The sequence below is a fragment of the Panthera onca genome, chromosome B3 (genome assembly GCF_046562875.1).
Source record: "Panthera onca isolate mPanOnc1 chromosome B3, mPanOnc1 haplotype 2, whole genome shotgun sequence".
NCBI lineage: Eukaryota > Metazoa > Chordata > Mammalia > Carnivora > Felidae > Panthera > Panthera onca.
In genome coordinates this window covers 130,952,544-130,966,826 of record NC_138344.1, presented here as the reverse complement: position 1 = coordinate 130,966,826, position 14,283 = coordinate 130,952,544, and the positions used below count along the sequence as shown (strand labels likewise).

Here is a 14,283-nt window from a genome sequence, read left to right as displayed (position 1 = left end):
CATATGTTCAAAGACTGGTTGGCCTGTATTGACATTTAAAAAGAAAAAAAGACTTGAATTCTGAAGCAAATCAACAAAGTCTCCAGGAATGAGCCATATGGCTTTGTAAAATAATCTGACAGATGGAGTTCAGCCTTAAGAATAGCAGGTATAGAGGGGGGCCTGGGTGGCTCAGTCGGTTAAGTGTCCTGCTCTTGATTTTGGCTCAGGTCATGATCTCATGGTTTGTGAGATCTAGTCCTGTGTCAGGCTCTCGGCTGACAGCACGGATTCTGCTTGGGATTCTCTCTCTCCCTTTCTGCCCCCCTCTCTCTGTCTCTCAAAAAACAAAATAAAACAAAACAACAACAAAAAGCAGGTATAGAAAATTACCATGTGGAGTGACTGCCTCTTGATGCCTGGGATTCTATTATTGAAGAGTCATTCCTTTGGGTCTGAAATGTCCTCTTAATCTTTTGAGTTTTCCCATATAGAGAACAAAGATACTCTAAGCCATTATTTGCTAACCATATACCTGGAGGAACCTGACAGAATTATGAATTAATGAAGCAGGGGAATGTATGACACCAGGGAGTTGAGGCAGGTGGTGAGGCGGGGGGGGGGGGGGGGGGACCATGAAGTATAGATGCCTATGCTACCCAGTTTCTAGCCAGAAACACCTTTAGACTTTTTATTTAGAAGGATGGCTATCTATCTGCAGATGGGAATGGGATGGGGATGGGGATGGTAGTGCTTGAAGCTAAGTCTGCACAGCAGTTTAAATGAAATAAACACAACATCCATTTATCACATCAAGGAGTGGGGAGAAAGTTACTGATGGAAATTATATAGAACAACAACTAAAGCTTCCCTAAGCTCTATCTTGTTGCTATCCCTGGCTCAAGTCCATTGTTGTCCTGTGAGAACTGGGCCCAGTATTTTACTGTTAGAGCAGTTGCATTTTCTAAAGAAGCGAAAAATCCCAATTTTTATGGGAAATGTCCTGGCTTTGCTGGTGATAGTTTAGGTCAGGGAGTACAAAAAGACCACCATGATAAGGTAACATCTGAGTACAGTCTTGAGGAGAGAGAATGTGAACCACAAGCTAACAGGGGTAAGAGTCTCCTAAGGAAAAAAAAAAGAAATACTCAGCCCTGCAGTAGGGGTGTGTTTGAGAGTCAGCGAGTGGCCACTGCGTCTGGAATGGATGAAATTGGGGGAAGAATGGAAGAGACAAGGGCAGAGGAGAAGCAAGGCAGGGAGGTGGGCAGGCAGAACACGTAGGTGCAGACAGGTCTAGGAAGGCCATTAATCAGGCCTTGATGGGGGTAGCACAGGAAGCCACTGGAGGGCTGTGACCACAAGAGTAGCATGAACTAACTTGGGGGTTCTAAAGCTAGAACTGCTCTGGCTGATGCTGGGGAGAGAATAGTTTATAAAGGAACAAGAGAAGAAGTGGGGGGGAAATCAGAAGACATACTGGTTTGGATGAAGTTTTGCAGCGACAATGTTACCCAGGTTACAGTGGCTTTAAATTGAAGGTGGTTTCTCTCTCACTCCTAAGTCCAGAGGTTTGAATCTAGAGGTAGATGGTAGTTTTATTTACCAAGTCCTCAGCAACTGGAAAACATTCAAACTCATTGCTCTAAGGACTCACCTGGGGCATGAATGCAGATAGAAACGACTAAACATAAGAGCGCTTCTCTGCAGGCTAAGGAGTCATCTGTGTAACAGGAAGCAGGATGAGGACAAGATAAAGTGGGAGCTACAAAGGGTATCTTCTAGCTCTCTCTTAGAAAGGGTCCCAGAAATTCCATAGACATTTTTGTTTACATCCCCTTGGCTACACCTAACTCTAAGATAGATTAGAAAATCCACATCTGGAAGACCAGGAACCCAGATAAAAATTCTACCAGTACAGAAGTGGGGGGATAGATATTGGGAGGGAATGAACAATTTTGATCATAGGCTACTGTTGCAGTAATCCAGGTGAGAGATGATGGTGATGGAGGTTGTGAGAAGGGGTTGACTTCTGGATATAGTTTGAGGTAGAGGCAAGAGGATGTGCTGTTGCACTGGATGTAGGGTGTTAGGGAAAGAGAATAGTCAAGGATGATGAAGGTTTTGACTTAAGAAACTGAAAAATGGAGTTACTTTTATTGAGCAGGCTTAAGAATAATCAGGAGTTTGATTTTTGGGAAAGTTGGTTTTAACACCCAAGTGGAGATGTCAGAAAAGCAGTTGGATGTACAAGCCTGGGGTTATAGAGAGAAGTCTGGTTTAGAAATAGAAACTTGGGATCTGTCTGTATAGATATGGTATTAAAAGCTATGAAACAACAAAATCACCTAGAGAATGAGTGTAGATAGGAAAGAGGAAACAGAAGATACTACGCCCAAGGCACTCCAAAATTTAGACACTGGGAAGATGAAGAAGTGACTAGTAAAGAAGGCAATCAATCAAGAGAGAGGGCTCCTTAGAAGCCAAGAGAGTAAGTATTTCAAAAAGCAGTAACACACCATATCAGATTCTGGTTGAATAAGATGAAGATTAATAATTGAGCATTGAGTTTGGCAACATGAAGCTTGTTGGTTATCTTGATATGAGCTGTTTCTTTGACATAGTGAGGAAGAAAGCCTGCCTGGAGTGGATTCAAGGGAGAATGAAATTAGAGAAGAGAGTAAATACAGAGTTTATTTTTTTTTTTTTTCCTCGTGGGACATACCTATAAAAATCATCAAATAAAGGAGATAGTAGTTGAAGGAGGGTGTGGAGTTAAGTTTTTTTGCTTTTTTAAAATGAGATTTATTGCAGTATGTTCTGTATGTTGATGGGAAAGATCCAGTGTGGAGGGAAATTCTGAAGATGCAGGAGAGAAGGGAAAGAGCTGAGGAGATGAGAGGAGATGGTGCCCAGTGCACAGATGGAGGTTTTGGCTTTAGAAAGGAGCACAGACAATTCACCCAGGAAGGAAGGCAGATTACATGGGAACAGATGCAGGTAGGCAGTCGAGGCGGTGGTGGGAACTAATGGAAATTCTCCCCTCATGGCTTCAATTTTCTTGTTGAAATAGAATTCACACTCATCAGCTGAGAATGAGGAGGAGGGTGAAGGAACTGGGGTTTGTGGAGAGAAAAGAAAATATGAAATAGCTCTGCAATAGACTGATCTGGTGAATGGACTACGGAAACGTGATAGGATTGCTGGGCAGCACTGGACTTGATTTACGTCAGCGGTCATAAATTTAGTATGTGAGCATGGGAGGAGGTAGAGTTGGATGTCAGCAGAGTTGGGTGTAAGCAGAGAGAGAGAGAGAGGGCAGAGAGGGGTGATGGGGGAGGGAGAGGAGGGGTTAAGGAGAGAGGTTGAGTACGTTAAGAGTCATAAGGAAGAAGAGGAGACCATACAATGTAATCTGCTCATGGGATCCCTTGATGGGATGGGGTGAAGGACAGTGTAATAGAGGTCTTGGATTCAATGGATCAACCATAGCCTTCCTCTGAAAAGTTGACTAAATGTGCAAGATAGACATTGCTGCTTTTTGACATATTGTGTTGGAGTATGCTAAACTGCAATTAAAATAACCCCCCAAATTTCAGTGGCTTAGAAAACAAAAAGCCATTATGATAGCATTCAAGTTGATGTCAGCTTTCTTCCACAGTCATTAAGGACCCAAATTGATGATGCTTCTGCCAACTTCAACACATGACACCTGGGGATCATCTAAAGCCTTGCCACATCAGTCAACCAGCAGTGGAAAAAAAAAAGCATAGAGGGACAGGTGTGATGGGCTTTTATGAGTCATGCTGGGAAGTGGCATATGTCATTTCAATTATATTCCATGAAAGATAACGTAGTCACTTCTCTGCAGGGGATGCTGAGAAATGAAGTCTACTAGCTGTGTGCCCAGAAAGAAGGAGAGAATGGATTTTTGCAGGCAATCACTATTTTCTTTCAAAAATTTTAATGTTTATTTTTGAGAGAGAGAGAGAGAGAGAGAGAGAGAGAGAGAGAGAATGAGCACAAGCAGAGGGGGAGGGGCAGAGAAAGAAAGACAAAGAATCCAAAGCAGGCTCTCTGCACTGTCAGCACAAAGCCCGACATGGGGCTCGAAACCACGAACCATGAGGTCATGACCTGAACTGAAGTTAGACACTCAACCGACTGAGCCATCCAGGTGCCCTGCAGGCAATCTCTTTTGTAGCGAGCAATCTCTGCTATTAGCCCCTATGGCCAGCATAATTCTTTGCATAAAACATCCATACTCACTACGGGAGAAAACCCACAATTTCATCTAGTTGTTGCATCTAATTCAAAGTCTAGGATCTCTAGGAGATGCTCAGACATCTCCTTCAGGTCTGTATATGATTCCTCAAGGTCCAGGACCCTTCAAACTAAAAGACAAGTTACCTATGCTCCATCTGCCCACCCACTATGTAAAGAGGACAGGATAACCTCAATAAACATTCCTAAAGCAGTCCCTGGTGCACAGCAATGATGGAATCCTGTTGAGGAGGTAATGGAAAGACCCTCAACCCCTAAAAGAAAATGTCTTCATAGACTTTGGGTTGGTCCCCTACAAGGAACTTTCTTGTCCATTGTTCTCAGTGGCCCTGGGCTCTGCCTTCCTGGAGAATATTCTTGTCCATTTTCCTCATCTCTGTGTATGGAGTGGATATTGTAGAGTATGTTATTAAGAGTTGTGTGCCTTTGAAAACCCACTTTCTACTGGTGCATGAGAGTAATATTATAGACATAAGCTTCTGGTTTCTGAGCAATAGAATTTGCTCAAAAACTTGACAGGTTTCTGACTTATTTCCAGTCAGTTTAATGTGGTAGTAAATAAGCCTCCAATTCTTTTATAGACTTGCCCTAAAGCCCTCCTTGTCCTCATGGAATCTACATTGATGTCTGAAATAGGCTTGAGTAGCAAGGCAACATCCTTGGTAATATCTTTGCCACAGGGGTTGTGTCTTGTTTTTCTTTCCTTTTCTTTCTTTCTTTCTTTCTTTCTTTCTTTCTTTCTTTCTTTCTTTCTTTCTTTCCCCTTCTTTCTTTCTCTTCCCTTCTTTCTTTTCTTTTTTCTCTTTCTTTCTTTCTTTCTTTCTTTCTTTCTTTCTTTCTTTCTTTCTTTCTTTTTCTTCAAATCTTATCTTATAATATTTGAGGTCCAGAAACCGTCAGTTTTCCCAGCCCTCAGAAGCCCTGAATTTTGAAAGTCTTTTTTACCCCATTCCACTTTAGCTGGCCAACTAGTCAATTCTTGCCCGAGTTCATCTCCTTCTTGTAATACTTTGCTAAAAGTAAAAAACAGCAGCCAACAAACACTAATATTATTTCTCTTTCTAACTGCTTTCTGTTGAGCTACAGACTTAATAGACTCTTGGCTCTTGGTCTGCCTTCCAAATTATCATAGATGATAATTTTATTTATTTTTCCCCATGGATAACACAGGGCTCTAGCTTTCCAGCTTTTGTTTTTTTTTTTTCCTTTTGTTTTTTGTTTTGTTTTTTAAGGGAGAGAGAATGTGAACAGGGGAGAGGGGCAGAGGGAGAAAGAGAGAATCTTAAGCACACTCCATTCTCAGCACGGAGTCTAACATGGGGCTTGATCTCATGACCCTGGGATCATGACCCGAGCTGAAATCAAGAGTCACATGCTCAACTGAGCCAGCCAGATGCCCCAGCTTTCCAGCTTTTGATATCCATTTTCTTCCTTCTGTCTGAATGTCAAGCTAATACCGTACATTTTAGGTGCTTGTTACAGCACTCACTTTTAAGTACTGATTTCTCTGTTGATTAGGGAAGATGGTAAACAAATAGACGCCTAAAATTGGGTGGCTTAAATAAAAATGTGTTCCTCTCCTACAAAGGGAGTTTAGGTCTGCAGCTTGACTGGCATAGTTTTTCAGGGATTCAGACGCGATGGTGAGTCGGCCATCTCCCTCACACGGCTGCCAAGGTTTCCTTGTGGTCGCCTTCTCAGACAGCGATGGAGATAAAATCCGTGTAGAAAAGACCAGATGAATGCGTGATTCTTTCTTCTATTAGTTTTCAAGATAATGAGTTGGTCTCCCAAATCCTTCTCCAAATATGACCTATTATTTGATAAGAATAACTATAAATGTGTAAAGTTAAATATATTTGATAGAGTAGCAGTCTATTGTAGCCAATATCTTCATTAAAACTCAAACTGTCCCATTTCTTGCCTTGGGGAGACACTTCAACTTGGTTCCTTTTAACATGACCCTTATAGGGTAACAACATGTTCCAGGATCATCTTGTATATTTCTTGACACAGTCCTGAAATAAGTCACATCTCTAAGAAGCCCTTAGTTCAAATTGTATTCTGGGCATTAAGGATGCTCAGTGCTACTGGGTTAGGTTTTTGTTTCCAGAAATTTTCAATGGCCACATCTAGGAGCAACCCACTGACATCATGTACACCCAGACTGTGATCTTGAAATGAAGGTTTCTTGACTATACATACATATATATTCTTAAGTATAAATTTGAATTATGTCAATATAAATTAATTCAATTCAAATTTAGGACAAATGAATTGTTATGTAATTTCTTCTAATTTACATCTGTCTCTTCCTTTTTCCATACTAAGAATCCCTTTTCTCTAGAACACAGGTAATGATAGAATTAGAAGAGGCCATAATTATTAATTTGTTTTATCCTACATCATACACAAAGTTTGTCCCATGATACCAATTTCAATACAACACCATCAAAGGATTGTTGAAAACAATTTTTAATTTTTTTTTTTTTTTTGAGAGAGAGAGAGAACAAGTGGGGAGGAGGGCAGAGGGCAGAATTGAGATGAAGGAGAGAATGCTAGAATCACCTGGGAGAACTCTGTTCAAATTATATACATTCTGACCACTCCAACCTTCTAATTCAGACATCAGAAATTTTATTTGAAGGACAAAGTTAGATGAATTATTGTTAATGTAGTATGAAAGCATATGAAGATCCAATCATATTGTTGTCTTACTACTTCTAAGAAAAGGTATACTCATTATTCTTGGGCCATGGGACAAAGGTTGCTGGACTTATAAGGGCTGAGCTCTTCACAGCCCCCAGAAAAGCCTTTGCTCTATCGTGAGATCTCTAGTAGGCCACGAGGAAGTAACAGGCAGAGGACAAGAATGTGGCAAACTTAAAATTTTTTTTTTAAGTTTATTTATTTTGAGAGAGAGAGACAGAGAGAGCAGGAGCTGAGGAGGGGCAGAGAGAGAAGGAGAGAGAGAATCCCTAAGCAGTCTCCTCACTGTCAGTACAAAGCCCAATGTGGGGCTTGAACTCACGAACTGTGAGATTATAACCTGAGCTGAAACCAAAAGATGGATGCTTAACGGACCAAGCCACCCAGGTGCCCTGAGAATGTGGCAAACTTTAAGTCAGAGACAGTTTCAACCATGTTGGAGAGGACTGAGCAGGCAGAGAGGGTGACAGCCTGGCCACCATGGAGCACACGAGCATCAAGGCTGGACACTCAAGTGAAGGGCCAGAGCTGGACAGCAATATCACGTGGAGCCTCAGGGCCTGGATCCTTCACCATTTTTCCAGCATCATATAACCTCCAGTAGGGGTGAATGAAAGAGCCCCAAGAATGACTGAAGCTTTCTCAAACTGAGCACCCCCCACCCTTATCCCCAGGCCCTCTGAGAATCACGGATGTAAAAATTCCAGAGTCTCTTTCTTAAGAAAGGATCTTTCCTAAGAAGGGCCCTTTTGGCAGGTTCTGAGTTCCAAAGTTTTCTCTAGTAACTTGGAATGGCTTATGTTTATTAGATGCAGTTTTCCAGGTACACCTAGATTCAATCTGGAAGAGACCTCCAGCCTCATGGAACCCTCACTTCACAGATGAGACAAACTCAGGATTTGGCCAAAGTTTCATAGCGAGAGTGTCGTTTCACTAGGACTAGAATTCAGGTCGCCTGCCTCCCATCCCATTCCTACATCCATCACATGCTTTCCACTTCAGTAAAGGTAACTTGATCCAGAAGCACAATTTATTTCTAACCTCCTGCTATTAAATGTTAACTGCTTCTCGGTTTGCATTCAACTTATGAAATCACATCGTGAATGTACAATGGGAGAAATTCAGCAGGATGAATTCTTTACTTTTGGACCCCCTACTGTTCTCACATATATTACTACAACTCTCAACAGGGAATTTGAGTTTCGAGGAGACAGTGAAATAAATCCTGTGGAGTCATTACATCATGTACAGCCATTGTGGGATAAACATCCACGGAACACACAATGCCTCTGGCAGGCTAACAGCTTGTTTTGAAAGAGGCTTGTCTTTAGAAAAAGATATTGAAAGGGAAAACAACTTACTTTTGTTTTTGATTGAAAAACAAGGCAAATTTAAAATGTGTTAGTGTGTGTCCTTATTTGTGTCTGGTAATTTCTTGCAAAAACCTCAGTCATTCATATATAGATCTGTAGTGGCACATCCCAAATGACTGTCAGGGAGTTTGGGTCTCTGAGACATTTCATGAGAACACACATGGAGAGCTACAGCCTATGCCTCCCTCTTGGAGTGTCATTTTGCCCATTTGGCGTACTAAAGGCTTTGGAGGTCCTTTTATTTAGTCCATTTGCAAAACCTCTTTGGCCATGGAACCCCTGTTAATTCTTTTCATTTAATACCCTTAGAACTCAACTTCCAGATAATACTCTTTGGAAAGTGCTGGTTCATGATGATGACTCTCCAGGAGCTTAACACTCCAGGAGGGGCATTTTGGGTCACAATGGCTCTCTGTGGGGGTCTGATAAACGTAGCTCATGCTGTGAACCCATCACCAAGGTGACCTTTGACATCAGCAGATTCTCTTAAGTATGTCACAATGCGACAGTGTCTTTCAACGTCTGTTTCCAATTCCTGCATGTTTGAATTACTCTTAATGAGTATTAGCTATTAACCATGGTTGAGACCCAGACCTCAGCAGAGACACCCCTGACCCTCCAGCTCCTGCTTTCATGCTGACTCTGTCACCATGGCAGAAACCTTAGTATTTACTCTGTGTTAACAAGATGTCCTTCCCCCAAGCATCAGGAATTCAGTCCACGGAAGACTTGGATGCTCACAGATTACTTTATCCTTCCTTGCTTTTTATCCCTCTTCATTCTCTTCTCCAGCCCCTCAAAGGCCATCTAATTTCTCCTCGATATATGCATGCAATTTTGGAAACTACTTTGTTTTGACATTGTCCTTGGGAGGACTCCCCTTATACCCCAAGTATCAAATACGTAACGAAGTGTTTCCACCAAACTGATGGAATATTCTTCCAAGAAGAATTCTGATTACATGTTCCCATAACATCATTATTGAAACGACATATATATAAAAAGAGAGGGAAGATGCCAATAATAGTGCTTGCTCAGTGCATGCAAGTTCCTTTCTCCCTTCCTCTTTCTGTTGGTCTGGAAGTGCCACAATCAACTCTGGCTGCCCAACCATGTGAGAAGCTTTTAAGATACATCTGGGCTCAACTTTTAGAGATTCTGATTTAAATGATGGAATCCATGCATCAATTTTTAAAGCACCCCAGGCTATTCGATTGTAGACATTAAGGTAGTGTTTCACTGATTCAGAACATGGAACCGATGAAGGTGAAAAATGCCATCACTCACCAAATTATAAGAAAACAGAAATATTGAAAGATTCCACAGGCTGCTAATGTACCTGGTCACTCACAGCTTCTATTGAACTATCTACCTGATCATCCATAGCTCTTCAAATACAGCTTTCCTACCAGATGCTCAGAAGTGCAGGACAACATAGGGATTTGTCTCAGTTTGTATCCATTGAACTTCACTCTAGTGAGAAGAGGAAAATACATCTGTAACATTGGGGCCCTTTCTTTATAGCTGTCACTAGTATGATTTTATAGTTAAAATTTTATAGCCTGGGATGAATATTCAACCAGCTTCCACGCACCCAGTGCAGGGCACTAGACCACTAGTAGTTGACTGTTAGGGCCATTCCTTATACCAAGTATTTTAACCTGGGCTTCCTTATAAGCACAGCTTAACGCAAAGGGCTGATTCCAATCCCAGAGATCAGTAGTGAAGGACATGGAGAAAACAGAAGGGATATAAGGAGAGCTAATATGAGGATTTGTTAACAAGCAGGCTGCCACTAGGTGTGACTGACTGCTCAATTCTAACCCAGTGGGAAACTGATGAGCAGTATCCCTTGGTTATCCATTTCGTACGGATGACTCACCTAGAGTCTGGAAGGGACAGGACTAGAAAACTAGGGACGAGAAAGTCTGGGAAGAGGTATACAGATTGGCCCATAGGAGTGTGCACAAAGCATGCAGATATAATTGCCCACAGAAAACACCTACTTCAAAGGGGTGTCTCAACAGCCAGAGGGAAAGGCTGACTCGTGCTGAGTAGGTCAGCCAATCTGTCTCATTGATTTGCCTCTGTGCTGGACAATGGGCCCAAGAACAGAGTGGTCATGTGGCAGAGACAGAGGCTTGTACAGGCTCCCTCTGACCTAGCTAATGCTACTCTTACATGCCTAACTTGCCAGGAGCAGAGACCAAGGAGATCAGCCAACCTTTTGGAGCAGGTGGATTATAATAGACATCTTCCATTCTTGGGTGACAGAAATGTGTCCTTTACTTGAATTGATATTTAATCTGAATATGAGTTTGCTTTATGAAGAGTTTACACATAGTTGTATTGTAACAACTATGGGCAAACAAAGGCAAGGTAAACAAGGACTCAGACTCCTCAGAGATGAAGGTCAATGTCACTTCACTAGTTCACCAACCCACACCAGTGTCCTCTTGGTCGCTCAGACAAGAATAATTTCCTAAAGCACAAATTTGATCATGTCATTCTAGCTTAAAACTTTTTAATGGCTGCTTATTGACCTTACCATAAAAGTCCAAATTATTTATCTTAACTACGACACTCTCTAAGATTTAACTTCTGCTTCTTTCCATGCTTTATCTTTTGCCACTTCCTTCTTCACGGTCAGGCTACGACAACACTGAACTACTTTCATTTCCTTAAAATGGAGCCAGGCCTTTCTATCTGCTGCCCCTTAGCCTGAAATACCCTCTACCAGTTGATTAATGCCTACTCAGCTGTTAGATCTCAGAGGAGGCAGCAAATGTTCTTGGACGTTTTCCTGGATGCTGTAAAATTGAGCTAGTATTGGTCATGCCCACTGACCCTTCTTAGCCCTTGCTGTAATACTCACTATGTGGTATTGTGTATCCCTGGATCCCCTATTAGACTACAAGCTTCCCATACTCCAAGCACCTAGCAAAAATTAGGCACTTGACAAAAATGTTGAAAGAATGAACGAATCAAGTGTTTTTCCTTTCTCTCTATTAAGTTGTTTACTATCCCTTATGATATCATTTAAAAAGATGGGTGTACTTTTCTTCCCCTCACATGCTTCTCCAAAGTACTTAAGAAGTAAATGAAATGGAATAGAACAGCATGAAATTGATTGAGAACTTTGCCAGGGGTAAATTTTATATCGCTGGGCTTAACCTCTTATAGCTATCACGTAGGATGAATAGACTAAACTGCATATATAGACTATGTGCAGTAAGTCAGAATGACAAATGCCACATGATTTCACTTATATGTGGAATTTAAAAAACACAACCGATATTAAAAAAAAAAAAGCAGAACGGATACATAAATAGAACAAACCGATAGTTGTCAGAGGGAAAAGGGTGGAGGGAATGGGAAAAATGGGTGAAAGGGAGTGGGGGGGGACACAGGCTTCCAGTTATGGAGTGAATAAGTCACAAGGACGAAAGGTACAGCACATGGAGTATAGTTAATGGTATTGTGGTAGCGTTGTATGGTGGCAGATGGCAGCTACGTTTGTCGTAAGCGTAGTATAACATATAGCCTTATTGAATCACATCCGAAACCAAGGTAACACTGTGTGCAACTATACTTCAATAAAAGTAACTTGCAAACCATTTAGCATTCTTAGTTTTTATATTTCAAAAATCCGTTGTGATATTTTTATCACAAGAGTGGTTGCAAAACTGATCATGCTGTCTCTTGACCATTCACCTCACTGATGGCCTTGAGCTTTATGTGGTATCATAATAATTAGAATTTAGACTTCATAGTGACTCTCAGAGAACAGCAATTCAATATGGTCGGTCCCTGCTCTGCTGTTAACATGGGGTCCTCAGGAGAGAGTGGCAGTCAAGTATCTGCCCCATGTATCTGTAATGTGCACACACATGTCCCATGAAATTAGAGGGACAAAACTCCCCTGCATCTTGATTCAATGGGGATCAATCAGATTTACTGTAAGAGAGAGAAAGACAAAAAAAACCCAAAAAACCAAAAAACCCTGTTCGAACAAAACGGAAACAAAGTCTATCTAGTATGGTGGTCAGAGTCACGGTTTTGGGACTCAGATATTTGAGTTGAAATCTTGTTCTGCTTTTAGCTTCTCCAAACTTCAGTCCTTTTGTGTACAATGGAGATAAAAACATCTACTTTGCACATCCTGTGGGGGGAATTAAAATATTGGATGTAGAGTCCTCAGCACATGGTCCACTCTCATTGTTCTCACAGAGGCTATCACTGATGAGTTCTCAAGAAACTGGGACAATAAGGGAATCTGATCAAAAGAGGTTCAGAAACCAGAATATTTACAAAGGGATTGGCAGGGCCGGGTGGGGCGGGGGCAGTGAAGAGAAGGAGGGGGTGAGAGGCAATGAGGGAAGTGGCGGCCATTTTCTCTAAAGTAGTTTTTATCAAACCACAGCTTCCAATCTGGGGGTCAGAAATCTAGGCAACCCAGGAGCCAGCAGTGCAGAAATGAGTTGTGATAAGCTCAGCTATATTATGGAAAACATTCTCAGCAAACTCCAGGAGAGACATAGCAGGAAGATCCATGGCTAATGTGCCGCTTTTACAGGACTTTCACAACTCACTGGGACACATGGGGACGTTGTGTGCATTTGCCTACTCATAAACACATAATAAGCACAGTGACTCACTTGTCAAGCAGAAAACTTGAACTTTTACAGTAAATCATCTCCTTACAGCCAGCCTGGAGTCAATGGGAGGTTAATTTATCATTAATTCATTTCAACATTCACCTGGTAAAAAATGCCACAGATGGAAAAGAGTTAAATGGGCTTTGGAACTTTTCTTGATGTAAGAATTCATAGCCATAAATAAAGCATACTAATCTATTTCTTAGGCTCACGCACGAAGGTTTAAATGATCAGTATAAAATTAGTGCTTTATTATTCACCAAACACTTTCATATCCAGTTTTTCATTTGTACTGAATAGTAAATACCATTAGATGGGTAGGGGAAATGTTATCTCCATATTAAAAATGAGGAAACTCAGCCTCCGAGAGGTTATCTGGTTTGCTCAAGGTTTCACAGAGCTAGTAAGTAAAGGAACAAAAACTCTAACCCCAAACCAACAAAAAGCCCCAGTGGACATCATGGGTGCTGCTGTCACGTTTGCTCACAACCCCGTGTGCCTCGATTGATTTTTATTATAGATGTTTGGCAGGCAACGTTGCAGTACAGGAATTTAGACGTGGGCCTACGTTCAGACATCTCATGGATATTTCCCTGATTTAGCCCGTGAGGAGAGTGTGACTATAACTGAGAAATGGAATACTTGTCTGTTCCTCATCCAGACATCCTTCTCCACCCAGCTTTGTGCCCCAGAGGCTGACCTCATGAGCCACAGCAACACAATTCCTCACCTCTGGCTTCCTAGCAGTTCAGTTTGTTGAATAGGGAGCTCCTGCAGAAAACTGGAAGGAGGGGAGAAGAGAAAGGTTTGGGTATCTGTCCCTTCCCCCAGCTGCTATTTGGAGCCTGTATCCTTAATAAAGGTCACAGCTTCAGGCCAGCCACACTCTGCAGACAGCCCTCTGCGCCTCCAGGTTTGGGAACCAGCCCCTGCTTTTGCCCCTTCAGCTCCAGCGGTGTCTTTGTCTCTGGCCCTTCCCGACATTACCTTTCAGGATGCACATTGTGGAAAGTATCTGTCCTTGATGCGGAGGAGTCCAATTTCTCCCCTTTCAGAAATTAAATAAACTGGGGCACCTGGGTGGCTCAGTCGGTTAAGTGTCCGACTTCGGCTCAGGTCACCATCTCACAGTTTGTGGGTTCGAGCCCCGCATCAGGCTCTGTGCTGACAGCTCAGAGCCTGGAGCCTGCTTTGGATTCTGTGTCTCCCTCTCTCTCTGCCCCTTGCCGGCTCATGTTCTCTCTCTCTCAAAAATAAAAAAATAAACATTAAAAAAATAA

At 41.9% G+C, this 14,283-nt stretch overlaps 1 protein-coding gene across 10 annotated transcripts in view; it reads right to left on the bottom strand.

The window, feature by feature from the left end:
• Window positions 1–14,283, bottom strand: part of GPR65 (G protein-coupled receptor 65) — a 135,425-nt gene that overhangs the window by 83,616 nt on the left and 37,526 nt on the right. Inside the window, exon 4 of one of the 10 annotated variants that reach the window (XM_078447940.2) lies at window positions 6,083–13,105. The exons of the other annotated variants lie outside the window; for them this stretch is intronic. Coding sequence (XP_078304066.2) covers window positions 13,102–13,105 — 4 coding nt within the window. The 3' untranslated portion in view covers window positions 6,083–13,101. Of the gene's footprint in view, window positions 1–6,082; window positions 13,106–14,283 lie in introns of those variants that run through there. 10 annotated transcript variants of the gene reach the window in all.